Source organism: Artibeus jamaicensis, unplaced genomic scaffold (genome assembly GCF_021234435.1).
Source record: "Artibeus jamaicensis isolate MK-2021 breed Jamaican fruit bat unplaced genomic scaffold, CSHL_Jam_final scaffold_847, whole genome shotgun sequence".
NCBI classification, from domain to species: Eukaryota; Metazoa; Chordata; class Mammalia; order Chiroptera; family Phyllostomidae; genus Artibeus; species Artibeus jamaicensis.
The window spans coordinates 25,158,728-25,172,655 of NW_026522057.1; the positions used below are offsets into that span (position 1 = coordinate 25,158,728).

Genomic DNA, 13,928 nt, shown 5'->3' on the forward strand with positions numbered 1-13,928 from the left:
CGTGCCCACACTCCGGGGGTTTCCGTGGCTGGAGGGCACGCTGCTCTAATCCTCTGTTTTCACGTCTTCTCTCTGTGTGTGTCTGTGTCCAAATATCTCCTTTCTGCAAGGATGCTGGTTGTACTAGTTTTCTAGGGCTACCATAACGAGGTGCCACAGAGTGGTTTAAACAACCCAAATGCATTGTCTCACAGTGGGAGGGTGAAATCCAAGATCAAGGTGCTGGCAGGTTCATTTCCCCTGAGGCCTCTCTGCCTGGCTCATAGATGGCCACTCTCTCGCTGCTGCTTCACCTGGCCGTCCCTCTGTGTGGGCACAGCCCTGGTGTCCTCTGCATGCCCCAGTCTCCTCCGCTTGTAAGGACAACAGCCATGTTAGTTTGGGACCCATCCGAATAGCCTCATTTTTACCCAGTCACCTCTTTAAAGGCTCCATTTTCAAATAAGGCCACATTCTGAGGTGCTCAGGTTAGGGCTTCCACATATGAATTTGGGGGGTATATGATTCAACCCATAAAAGGAGGCCTTGTGCACCCCACTCATTCTCCAGAAGCCCGGACACTGCCTGTGAGTGACACATGGCCCTGTGACCCCTGACCCCAGTTTGACAGCCAGCCAAGCCCTCAAAGCAAAACCACTCAGCTAACCTCCAGCTGACTGCAGACATACAAGGGAGCCCTCCAAGATCAGAAGTACCATCCAGAAGAGCTCCACTTAATTTAATTAGCTCCCAGAGTCCTGAGCTAAACAAATGGTTGTTTGAAGCCGCTTGATTTTTGAGATGGTCTGATAGGCAGCTGTAAGCAGCTAGTATACTGAGAATCGGGACTGGTGCCCTGCGGCTTGCACGAGGTCACAGAGCAGCCTGCTGGTGTGACTGCCACACTGCGGGGAAAGGATGTGTCTGTCCTCACATATTAGGTTTGTCAAAGTCTCCCTGGGACTCGGGCCCCAGAGCCTGAGAGGGACTTCTGGAATTCAGTGATGCAGAGGACATGCTGAGAGGACTCTTGCCTCAGCTTCACCATTTGCTGAGAGGCCCTGGGGACGTCACTTCACCCCTGTAAGGTTTTCTCCTCTGTAAGATGGGCTGGCGATAAGCCTGGCTGACAGAGTTGTGAGGAATCCATGAGATTCTGAGCGTGACAGCCTCTTGTGAATTGCACAGGGCTGTCTCCGTCTGAGGGCGGAGGCTTTCTTTTTTATTACAGTGATGTCATCGATGGCCTCTGTCCCTTCGGGGGCTACTTGCCCCACTGAAGTGCTCGGGGTCATTGCTCTAGAGTGAGCAGGAAAGTGGTGGGAAATGACCTTGCAGTCAGCCAGCCTGGGTCGGAGGCCCACCACTGGGTGCACAGGGGAGAGTCATCTTCGCCTCTGCAAACTGGGACACACCCGCCTTCAAAGAAGGGTGTGGGGACAAAGTCCCATTGTGGGTACTGAGGAGGCCTCTGGGAGGGACACGGTGACATCCCCGCTTCCTTCCCTCCCTGTCTGCCTGCAGAGTTCTGCTCCTCCTCACAGGCAAGGCGGATCTGTCCTGAAGGCACTCTGGCAGGCACAGCAGAGGGACAGGGGACAGCCTGGTCAGAAGCCTTCTCTCCCCACGCAAACCGGACAAGTACAAGCAGCATGTCCCCCGGGTGGGCTCGTGCAGAGCAAAGCCTCCCTCGATCTCCTGCTGATAATCCGGAGTCCCTTTGAGAAGAGATGGGGAGGAGGCTGAAGGCCGGGAGGGGCTGCGGAGTCCTCCTGTAGTGAAGAAGGTGAGGACACCTGTCCACCCCAGTTCTGACGAGATGCTTCCCATTTTACAGGTAGACTGCTGGAGGCTCGAAGGGATAGGAGACTTATTCAGCAAGCAGATATTCACGGCGAACACACTGTATGCCGGGAACTGGGATACCCTGTCTTTGCCTTCACGGCACGTGCCCTAGTGGGGAGACAGAGACAATAGGGGATCATTGCAAATACAGGCACAGGTACGAACAAGTGCTGTGGACTCACATCCTAGGACGACTAACCCAGACTTGGGGCACCAGGGAAGGCTTCCTGGAGGAAGCTGAGTGCTGAGGGAGAGGGAGGAGTGTGAAGGTGCGATGGGAAGAGGAAGAGCGTTGCAGGCAGGGAGACCAGCCTGTGCCAAGGTCCGGAGTGGAGCTGCAGCACTGCATGTATTGGCAACTGCCAGAAGTTCGGTCTGGCCGAGGCCCGAGGTGCCAAGTGAGGAGCGGTAGCATGAGACAAAAACAGGGAAATTGCCAGAGGTCCCAAAAGGCCTTGAAGGCCACCTGAAGGACCTTCACCTTTACTCTGGAAGTAATAAAGGAGGTTGTAGCCAACTATTGCTGCAATAGTGCTGTATAAGTAATCTCCCCAAACTCAGTGGCTTAAAGCAACAGTCACTATATGGGTGTCAGATGGGAGTCAGGTGATCCATGCTGCGCAGGGCCAGCTGGGCTCGGGTCAAGTCTGTCTACGTGTCTCTCAGCCTCCTTGGACAAGTGGGTTCCCTGGGGCACCCACTTCCCAGGGGTGCTTCCTGGGGAGACCAGAAGCTCGGAAGGCAACTGCCTTCAAGGACTTTGCCGGCTTCACTCTTGCCAACACCTCAGTGGAAAAAGAAAACATATTCCACCCACAGTCGGAGAGAAACTAGTCAAGGGGAGAATAGTTCCTATTTATTCAAGTGCTTTGCAACTCCCAGCACATAAATGCTATCCTGAGTTGGGAGAAGTCTCTTTTATTACAGTGGTAACGGGCGTGATGATGGCTTCGCAGGTATATCTTCAGCCAAGCCCTCGACATGTATCACCTCATTTAAAATACCATCAAGCATGATGAATATTATCATTCTATTAACGGGTGAGTAAACAGGTTAAGACAGAGCAAATGATTTGCCCACATTTGCAGTCTATGGAAGCAGAATGAGGATGTGAACCCCGGTTTCTCCGACTCCGCATCAGCGTAACTCCACAGCCTGCCTCCAGACTCTTTCTGTTGCCCTGTGCCACCCTCATGGTCCAAGCTTTCCCTCTGCCAACTCAGCCACAAGGAGGGGCGAAGCGGCGTCAGGTGACACCACACTCCTGATCGCAGCAAGGGTCGGCGGGCAGGCTGGCTACAGAGTGGGTGATACCCCTCGTCCCAGCCTCTGAGCAGCGAAGGCAGAGGGCAGCTCCTGGCAACGCCTGGCTCCCAGAACTTCCACTGATGACTTGTTGGGGCGAGAGTGCGCCCCTCCCCTCCTTCCTCACTGTTCTCCTGCCACAGCTAGTGGGTTTTCTATGGAGCTACTGAAAGCCACATCGCTACCTGGCTTTAACAAAATCAGCCAGATAATACACTCCTGCAGTCAAAAATTCAAGAGAATGGAGAGATTTATAATGGAAAGAAAGCCTTCCTCCCATGGCTGCCTGCCATCCCCATCGGTAATCACTGTTTTCCTCGGGTTTGCTTCAGAGTTTCCTGATGCATACACAGCAAAAGCAGTATATATTTTCCCACCTACCCACTTCTAAAACACATAGGGTGCTGTACACACCGTTTTGCAACCCCCTCACCTTTAAACAGTTTGGTGACATTTTGCATATCGGCTCTTAGAAAGTCTCCGAGCTCTTTCCTCACAGCTGCAGAGTACCCTCTTGTCTTTTTGCTCAAGAAAAGGACATGGCCAGCCACAAAGATGGATGTGGACACAGCTCCTCAAGAGTCAGGAGAAAGAAGAGGAAGCCTTGGTGGGAAAGGTGGCATCTGAGATGAGCCTTGAGAGACAGGTTGACATTCCACAGGTGTTAAGGGGTGGGGGGAGCGGTGGGGGGAGGTGTGTGTAGTCCAGAACAGAGATGGGGGATGTCTGGGGAGGGCGAAGAGCCCAGCATGGTTAGAGGACCTAGAAGGAGATGAACCCGCAGGGGTTTGGGGCCAGGTCTCAAAGGCCACGTGAAAGAGCTGGGCGTTTAACCTGTAAGATAGGAATACAATGAAACCTTTTGAGAGGGTGTGGGAACTGGGTGGGTGGGGAGGTGCTGTTTAGTTGGGACTCTTGATTTAAAGTGAAAGTGAATCTTAGTTAAAGTGGCTTAAGGAAAAAAAGAAATGGATTGGCTTAAGAAAAAAAACTTGGGTATGTTAGTGTCAGGCATGGCCAGAGCCAGGGGCTTAAGTAATGTCATCAGAAATTTATCTTTCATCCTTGGCTCTGCTTTCCGCTGTTGGCCTCATTTTAAGGTGGGTTCCAGGCTTTTCTCCCACAGCCGAGAAACGTTGCTCATCTTTCCCAATAACTGCAGCAAGTCCCTGGGAAGACACTCATTGGACTGATTTGATCAAGTGACTACCCCTCAACAATCACTATGGCCAGGAAGATGGGATGCACTGATTGGTCAGGACAAGGTCACATGGTTACTCATGGTGGAGGGGTGGGGTATGGTAGGGTGGCCTCTGCTTCTTGTGCACCACAGAGTCTGGCCTGGGGTAGGATCCTCAAAGTAAAGTCAAGGTACAGTGACCAGAAGAGAGAAGGACAGGTTTCTAGGGGGGGTGGTGACAGATGAAAGGTGGGGAAACCAAAAGGGAGGCTCCCTTTGAACTCCTTCCTGGAAGGTGTGGTCTGTGGGCATGAGCGCCCCCTCGTGGCGACCAGGTGCTCTCCACCTGCTGTTGCATCCTTGTTCCACTGCAGGGACTGCAGGCCTAGTCTTCAAAGCGGATCCTGGCAGCCTTCAAGGACAAAAATGCCAGGCCCTGTGCCAGCCTGGGACCCCCAGGTTGTGTGTGGACAGAGGTGTCTGGAACCTCCACTCCTGCTGCTGCTGGGCTCATATTTTAAGTCTGTTTGGAGTGGCCGACACTTCACAGGACTTTGCTGAGCCTTGAATGCCCAGGGCACCAGCATTTAACCTGCTGGAGCAGATTTGAAGGCCCCTCTTAGCCCCTCCCCAGAGACCCCAAGAGGAAAAGGAGGTTCAGTTCTTCCAGGGCAACTTTCTGTGCCGTGACAGAGTGACCGATGCTGGTCTGAGAGTCTTGTGCAATGGGCCACTCCACAAGTTTTGCTTGTCACTCTCGATTTACTTTGTGGGGTGGGTGTGTGACTCTGAGTCCTGCGGGTAGGAGCGCCAAGCCCCTGCGACGGCCAGATATTCCGTCCTGGCCCAGGCAGGTGCCCCTTTCCCAGTCCACCTCCCCAGGAAGGCTCCAGCCTTGTCCCCTGTAACATACGGTGCATCCCTTCCTTTATGCCTTAACATCACTTTGCAGTTTTCTTTGGCTTGGGAAGCCCTGTGTCAGATGGGGTCCATTCCCCAGGGGCAAGGAAACTTGTCCTCATCCTTTAAATCTCAACACAGAAGCCACTTCCCCAGGGACCCTTCTGCCAGCCAGGCCACATGGCTTTGTGCCCTAACCACCCCCCCATTTCTCCCTCACAGCCCTCTGCTTTGTGGGTATATATTTGAGCGACCCTGTTATTATTTTTCCCACCTTGACAATAAGGTCCTTAAGGTAGGGTCTGGGGCTGTTTTTGCATTCCCTTGTATCACCGAGGACTGGAACAGTGCCTTGCACATAGTAGGTGCTCAATAAATTGTTGTTGCATAACCAAATGAATGGCCAACAGTGCCATTGGGCACTCTCCTGCTTCTAGGATGTGGACAATGATGAGAACAGGAGAGACTCACAGGAGGGTGGCCACTGGGGGCGGCTTGACTTCAGAATCAAATCCTGGCAGCACCGCCATGGAAGGAGCTGGAGTTCCAGACACCATTTTGCCCCCTGCCTCATTTTCCAGGGCATTAAGTCAATGCCCAGTGGCTTGATGAAGGTCACCCAGGCAGGGACGGAGCTAAGACTCGGATGCCGGACTCCCAACTCAAGGGGGGGGGGGGCGGGGTGAGCAGGGGGTGCCTGTACTGAGAGCACCCTGGCTGCCCGGCTGGTCTGCGCTGGCTGCTTCCACTGGTCAGATCACACTGGATGAGGGGCTGCTGTAGGGGACAGCCAGTGCACACTCAGAAGCCAGCAGCCCTGGGTGGCAGTCCCGGCTCTGTCACTCACAGGCTGTGTGGCCTCAGGCCAGTCGCTTCACATCTCGGCTGTAGTTTCGTTAGCAGTGTAACAGGATAAAAAAAAACCTCCCCTTTTGGGGAATGCTGCGAGGATTCGGAGAGTGCATGGCTAGGGTCTGGGACATGGTAGACGTTCCAAAGAAGCTGGCACTTGATATCTCCTGGTCTCCAAGGGAAGGCTGGTGAGAAGCAGGGGCCCAGGGGAACTATGCAGGTGACAGGGGTCCCTCTGCCTCTCCTCCGCCCCCTGAATGCCCACACATCCCAGCAGACCCCAGGGTAGCTGTGCCCGGGCTAACGAAGAACATCTCGTGGATGCTCAGCAGAAGCCCATTAAGACCAGGAGCTGCGCATCGGCGGCAAAGGAAGGTCAAGACTCTCTTTATGGGAGTTAATGCTTCAGGGACTCTGTGTGTGAGATGGAGGGGTATTTATTTGTAGGCAGGTAGCAGACAAGTGTGTGGCCGAAGTTCCCAGTCGCCCCGCCCTTCCCTCAGCCTTGCCTGGGCCGCTGCGCCTAGGAGGGGAGAGTTACCTGTTGGGAGCTGGACAGAGCCATCACCTTTCAGGGCCTAAGGGACCAGGACAGGCCAATTTTGAGGAGAGGACATTCTGAGGTTGAGAATGACGTCTGCAGAGGGTGGGCCTGGCAGGTAGGCGGAGTGGGGCAGGACCCAGGGGCCTGAGTCCCTGGTGGTATGCTGTGTGGACTCGTCTGCCCCTCTGGGGCCCCAGGGCGCTGATCTGTAAGAGGGGAGCCAGCTCACAGGAGAGTTATGAGGGTCACGCTGATGCAGGGCAGCCCTGGGGTGGGCAGGGGACAGTGACACCAGGGCCTTGCCTCCTCCGCCCTTGACCTGCCAGCCTAACAACTGCACAACACTCAGGAAAGATCAAGACCAAGGGGAAGGAAGAGGAACCGTTTCTTTGAGGCAGAGGCATAGGTTCAGTGAGGTCTCTTTACAAACGGGCATTGTCTGGGCTGCACGCAAGTGATACGCTCGTGCCTGTGCCTCTGCAGGGAACCTGGGTTACTGGGAAGGTCCCAGGACCAAGACTTGGAAACAGAAGTCATTTCCTCCACCTTCTGGAAGTCTTGTCCACTTGCCAGCCCCGCCCCTTCCCCACCTGGCCCCTCCCATAAGCTTCCTGTACCTCCCACAGGGGTCATGGGAAGGGGTTGGGGGGAGGGGCTCCATTTCTCCTCCATCCTCCAGTTGTATGCCCCACCTGAGGGGGCTGCCAGAGCCCTGGGTGGGGCCACCTGAACCCCTGATCAGCTCCCAGGGCTGTCGTCTCCACCACGACCCTGCCCCCTCGGCCCCCGTGCTCTTTGTGGGGGGGTCCCCCTCCCCCAGGGCTCAGGGCGCAAGGCTGCCCGGAAAACGCTGACGTGTGAAGCGATGCACAAGCTCAAGGGCTTCATTCCAAATTGTCTAAGAACAGGCCTCCTGACTTCGCCACCAACCTTGTCATCACCCTGAGTTACAATCCTCCGGGGGGTGTACACCCCTCGGGCAGGCCGGTGAGGCTTGGTCTGGCTCCACCGTCACCTGCGGCATGTCCCAGGCAAGTCCGTTTCTCGGTCTTGGTTTGTCCACGTGTGAAACCGGCATGACAGCACTTGCTCCTTCAGGTTAACGAACGAGCTGACCACATTCAATCCTGTTACAGGTTGTGTCGTGTCCCCTCTTCTCCCCGCAAAACATACTTTGAACCCTGGTACCTATGAATGTGAGCTTATTTGGAAACGGGGTCTTTTTGCAGGTGACTAGGATGAGGTCATTATTAGGTGGGCCCTGATCCAATATGACTGGTCCGAATGAGAGGGGACACGATGTGAATGGAACGGGAAGGCAGACGTAGCACAGATACTCCGCCCAAACCTCCAGAAGGAACCAGCGCCGCCCACATCTTGACTTTGGACTTCCAGCCTCAGAGCGTGAGGAGTGTGTTTCTGCTCTTGCAAGCTGCCCAGTGTGTGGCGTGGCATCAGGGTGGGACGGTCGCTTCTACATGGTGGCTTGTACCATTAGTTGCTGGTTTGCTGTCTCACCGCAGATGGTGGGTCTGAAGGCCTGATGTGCCCTCAGCAAATATGAAGCCCCTACTCGGTGCCTGGCCTGCACTAGGCAGGGGACGTGGCATTACATGTCTGGCGCCCTGAGCGCCCTCACGTTTACTGATGACCGGCCGAGCTGGCCACAGACCACCCTTGATGTGGCCTTTCCCATCCTCAGGGCTCAGTCCCAGCTCAGTCTGTGTCCAGCTTCCTAATGTCCGGTGGACAATGTCTGTCCCCAGGGAGGTCAGTGTCCAGCACAATGCCAGGCACACCAACGGCATGTGAAAGTGTCCCCCCTGGGGAGCCAGATGAGCCCCTTAAAGGGGCATCCATTGAGCTCCTGAGGCCCCCAGTCTTGCCCTGGGCTGGCACGGACCCCCAGGGCCCCGAGCCCCAGTAGCTTGGGCACCCTCCTCCCCTCAGTGTCCTTGTGGCTGGGCAGCACGTGAACACTTATCTCCATTTTAAGAATATGACAGAGCCAGCGATGCTTAAAATTCTCGTGTTAATGGTGGCGGTCTGCAGTTCCATTTCATTGTAATGGGAACCATCTGCTGTGAGCAGGCAGCAGGCTCGGCCAGCTCGTCTCCCTGGTCCACCCCCAGAGTCAGGCTGGGGAGATGGCAACTGTAAGAAAGGTTGTGCTAGGGCCCCCAAGCCCTCAGGGAGGGTCTTAGAAAGGTCCCTTGAGGCTGGGGCCAAGGGTAGGACATGCAGAACCCCAGGCTGGTCCCTCTGTCCTCTCTAGTCAGGACCGAAGGCCCGGGGAGGGCCATGGGACCACCTGGCAATGGCTGTGGTAAAGCGGAGGGGAGGGGCGGGGAGGCAGGGGTACGAGCCCCTGCCCTTGAACCCACTGTGCTTGCCTGTCCTGCCAAGTCCCTAAGGGAGGCATGGGGCTCAGGCAGTAGCTCTGGCTCTGCCATTGACCCAGTGAGAGGCCCGTCACTTTGACCCCTGGTGCCTCAGTTCTCACATCCGTCAAATAGGGGCCTGGAACACCCACATCAGAGAGCTGTTGTGAGCATGGTCGCAGTGTGAGAGGGACACCCCTGCAAAAGTGACCTGACCACTGCGGTGACCGGCCCGGAGAGAAGAATGGGCCTCTCCCGCTGTCTGCGGGGAGCCCAGTGCGGGCCGCTGCTGGCCTCACCCCCCAGCTCTGGCTGGGCAGGGTGATGAGGCCGTGTGTGCTGAGGCCACCTTCCAGCCCAGGCCTGGGGACAAAACAAGCAGGAGCCAGGAGGGAAGAGTGCTTCTGGGGGTCATAGAACAAGCGTCTCGTCCCCACGCACCAGGCCAAAGTGAGCAGGTGGGGACCCAGTGCCGGGGCTATAGGGAGGTCCCATCAGGCAAGGGGATCTTGTAGCCGCTCCGGAGCAGTGCGAGGCAGGCGCCCAGCCCCAGGGCCCCCGCCAGGAGCACGGCGCCCAGGGCCTTGAGGAAGGAAGTCCTGGTGCGCGTGAAGGAGCCAGGGGCCATGATGGCGAGCAGCGCCGTGCTGACTGTGAGCGTGTACAGGATGGAGACGCCGGTGTTGAGCGCGACGATCTTGCCGAATTTGGCAAAAGGGGCGATGATGCAGAAGAAGAGGGGCACTGTGGCAATGACCGTGGTGAGGGCGCTGGAGACGATGGCCACGCCCACATGCCGCACGGCCTCCAGAGTCCGCCACTGGCGCTGGGAGTGGGCGTCCTGGTAGTGGGTGAGAGCAGAGGCTGGGGTGGGGGGGGACCCAACATGACAGCAGGATCCCTCCCTGCCTGCCTGGGGCTGGGGTGCTGGGTCAGCACGCACCCAAGGCCAGCCCTGCCCTGGGGAGCCCCCTGCTCTGCCTCGGTAAGTGGGCCATTTCCAGCATCAGCTCCACAGGGGTTCGGGGAGACGAGATGGTTTCCCTACAGCAGCTCACAGCACACAGTGGCTCCTGTCCCTGTATGCATTAATGTTGCCATGACAACCAGGATGCTGATGCTCTGCATAGTAGGTCCTCATAAATGGGAGCCCTAATTAGAACTGACCTCCTTCTTTCGACTACAAGCAGCTAAGTGTAAATTAAATAATTTAATTTACATATTATGAATGTTTTCACACCAATACAATTCCAAACAAGGAGAAAACAAAATCTTTATGAGACCCAGGGCTGGTTTTGGTATTGAGCAAAGAGCATGTTCTCACTGAGCCCCTAAGGGCCAGCTATCGGGGTCACGAACTAAGGGCCCAGCCCTACTCCCCAGGCTGGAGTGACACTGGGAACTCAGGGGCCAGAGCAGGAAAGGCCCTTGGGTGCCACCTGGTCCAACCCCTGGGACTCACTTAGGGAGGCTGGGGGAGAGGACCTGCCAGGGCCCAGAGCGCTGCTCTGGGGAGCTGCTGTGGAATTGAGGCCCCTGGGAGATCGGGCCTGGACACCACACTTCTAGAACACACCGGGCACGGAGGTGTCCAGCTGTCCTTGGATGCTCTCAGCGGCACTGGGGCGGGGTGGCCTGGGGGCTCACCTCGGCCTGGTGGGGGGGCAGGCTCTCTCCGGCTAGCAGGTAGCCCTCGACCAGATGGACGCAGTAGTCCACGGAGGAGCCGACGAGAATGGACAGGGAGATGGCCTCCACGGCGCCCATCTCCCAGCCGCTCCAGTACATGATGGTCACCACGAGGCAGACGATGCCTGCAGGGGCGGGGACAGCAGGGAGGCCACTGGAGCCCGGTCCCGCCCCACGGTCCCAGAGGGGTTCTAGGGGAACTCAGAAGGTCCCTGGGGAATGAGGGGCAGTCCACAGTGCAGCCCCACCTCTGGTAGCAGGAGGGTCAGGGCCAGAGAGAGATGGGGGCAGCAACACGTCACTGGGCTGAAAGCTATACCTGGTGATGTCTGGCTCACCACGGGAGCAGACTTGGGGGGCACAGTCCTACGAATGATTGTCACCGAGGCATCACCGTGTGTGCGGGGGGGGGGGGCATTTTGCTGGGGGTCAGAGTAGGGTTGGTTCAGTGGGCCGTCACTAAGGTGAGGGGACAGTGCAGGGCTCGGGGGAAGCTGCTGACGGCCTCCCACCAGCGGGGTCCTTGGCCGCAGCCCACTTACCCAAGATACTCAGGAGCACGGGCAGCAGCAGCAGCACGTGGGTGGTAAACACGGCCACCGCGGCCACACAGATGAGCAGGGACAAGGCCAGGCCATAGAGGGCGCTCTGCACCCCTGCCAGTGAGAGAAGAGGGTCCTCAGACAGCCACACCAGTGCATGGCGCCCACAACCCTCCCTCACCCCCACAGTTCAGAGGTCACTGGGGTCAACCAATGGGCATGGCCACAGCTGGCCGGGAAAGCCACCTGACCTCTCTGCGCCTCCCTTTCTTCATCCATAAACTGGGGCAAGGGCAGTCAGTACCCACCCACAGGCCCCGTGTGGAGTTTAAAGAGATAACACGGGTCAGGGGGCCTGGGCCAGTAAAGGGCTCAGAATGACAGCGACGACCGTGGTGGCCGTTGCTCTTCCTTTGTACACGGCCAGTTCGGGATCAGAGAATGCTGGTCAGTAACTGGATGCCCCTGGAGGAGAGCAGGAGGGCACCCAAGCTCTGGCTGCCGATCAGTGTTCCTGGCCATCACCTCCGGGTCCCCCGCTGCCGCCACCCATCCCGTGGGAGCCCGGGTGGGGGAGGGAAGGCCGGCTGCTGCTCGCCTATGATCTCCATGAAGATCTGCTTCCAGTGCTCGCAGGTCTGGAAACCACGGCGCAGGGCCGAGCCCTCGGGGAACACCTGCAGCTGCTGCTGCAGGAAGCTCTCCCAGCGCAGGTAGTCCGAGTAGGTCTGGAAGGAGGACTTGCCCTTGTATGTGGTCTGCGGGGACATGAGCCAGTGAGACGGGTGGGTGGCTGTGGCCCCCTCACCCTTCCCAGGCCACGGCTGGTCTTTTCTGGGGCAGATGCAGCCAGTCCTTGGCCACCTGTGAGTGGAGCACGTTGTGTGTGGGGAGAGAGGGGTCAGCCAATCCAGGACAGCCACCTGGCAGCTTCTGGGGACCAGCAGCAGCAGGTTCCAGTGCATCCAAAGTCCCTGCCCCTTTCCAACAGAGCCACTTGCAGCTCCCAGAGCCCTCCTGCTCTTGTGTCCCACCCTCTGCCTGCAAAGCCAGCTCCCATTCATCCTTCAAGGCTCACTACAGTTCTCTCTCCTCCAGGAAGCCTTCCTTGATGCCCCAAGATGGGCATCCTCTTGGCTCAGCAAGAAACCTATAGAGAGAAATCTATTACTTTTTAAGTGGCCAAATTCGGAAAATGGCCAGATGCCCCAGAGCAGGAGAGGACCCAGACTCTAGCCTGAGAATCATAGTTCTTGTTATTGCTCAGCAACCTCCCATCTGCTGGCCAGACTGGGAGTCCAGGAAGGCAGGGAGCGGCCCGTCCGGTTCGCAGTGTCCAGCTGAAGGAGCTGTTCAGGGGACAGGGGGTGGCATGGGCACTCATCCTCCCCTGGACCTTCCACCCGAATTATTTCATTGGCCCGGTTCCGCTCCCCACAGTTTCCGCTCCCCATGTCTGTGCGAGTCCCGGTGTGTCTATGCATATGTGTGCAGCTGAGTGTGGGTGGGGGTCAGCTTGGAAGTGACATCCTGTCACGAGGAGAAGCCGGAGCAGGGACTCTCTCATCTCTGAAACTACGTGTGGCTTCAGCCTTCCTGACAAAGGGAGGACATTCCGACACCTACTAGGACAGGCGCTGACCCGGAGGACACTGAGCCTAGAAGATGAGCCGCACACACATGCTGTGTGATGCCACTGGGGTGGCTCCAAGGAGCTGAAGTCACGGGGACAGAAAGGAGAATGGTGGTCGCGGGGCCAGGGGGAGGGGACCGAGTTTCGGTTTTGTATGATGAGAAGCGGAGACCGGAGGTGGCAGTGGTTGTGCGGCAGTGTGGATGTACTCAGTGTGACACACACACGTGCACACTTCCAAGTGGCCGAGACGGTCAATTCCATTAGGAACTGAGGCAGCAGGGGTGGACTCAGAGAGCCTCACACAGTGAAGTGCCAGGACTTGGAGACCTGCAGACGCCCAGGACAGGGCGTGCGTGTCTGTGCACGTGTGTCTGTGTACATGTGTGCACGTGTGTGTACACCTGTGTGCCTTCTTGGGCAGGGCCTGGACAGTGTCAGGGTGAGAGATGGAGCAGTGAGGTATGGGACGGCCAGTCCCTTGCCTTCCGAGTCCCTCTGGAGGTGGCCCAGCACTGAGGTCTGTGGCCCCACACTGGCCCCCCACAGTAGCAGAGGGCAGTGTCCTGTTCTGTCACCAGCCCCCAACCCCTCATGCCCCTGCAGCCCAGAAGCTGCAGACCCCAGGCAGATGGGGAGAGAGGGCTGTGGGAGTGGATGGCAGCCTTCGAGGTACCAGGGCAGAGCCCTGAGGGCTGGTTCAGCACTCTGTGCCAACGCTCACTGACCAGGGGACCTCGGATGAGCAATTCTACCTCTTTGGGCCTCTATCTCCCTCGGAAGAGCAACCCCTCTGATCTGGGACAAGTTCCAGGGGTCAGAGGTGACGCATGCACAGCCGCCAGGGGCTCACCGACTCAAAGGCCATGGAGATCCACTGCACGCGTCCCTCCTTGACACCCACGGCCCCGTGCGACAGCTGCCCGGGGAGCAGGTTGGGCTCGGGCAGCTCCCTGCACTCAGGGTGCAGCATCTGCAGGAAGGAGGAGATGCTGTAGCCTGCGGGGAGGAGAGAGGCGGTGGGGGGTTACCTGGGAGAGCAGCCCCCCAACCCACCCCTCCCAACGTGCACATGTGC

The 13,928-nt window shown here is 57.5% G+C and overlaps 1 protein-coding gene across 3 annotated transcripts in view; it reads right to left on the reverse strand.

The window, feature by feature from the left end:
• Positions 1-6,503: 6,503 nt before the first annotated feature.
• DISP3 (dispatched RND transporter family member 3) overlaps positions 6,504-13,928 on the reverse strand; it is a 44,827-nt gene continuing 37,402 nt past the window's right edge. For 2 of the 3 annotated variants that reach the window (XM_053660103.1, XM_037165737.2), the window contains exons 17-21: positions 13,704-13,849; positions 11,816-11,975; positions 11,218-11,331; positions 10,634-10,800; positions 6,504-9,827 (exon numbers count right to left, since the gene is read on the reverse strand). In XM_053660103.1, the coding sequence (XP_053516078.1) occupies positions 9,465-9,827; positions 10,634-10,800; positions 11,218-11,331; positions 11,816-11,975; positions 13,704-13,849 (950 nt within the window). In that variant the 3' untranslated portion in view covers positions 6,504-9,464. Of the gene's footprint in view, positions 9,828-10,633; positions 10,801-11,217; positions 11,332-11,815; positions 11,976-13,703; positions 13,850-13,928 lie in introns of those variants that run through there. The other variant, XM_053660104.1, reaches the window with a different exon arrangement.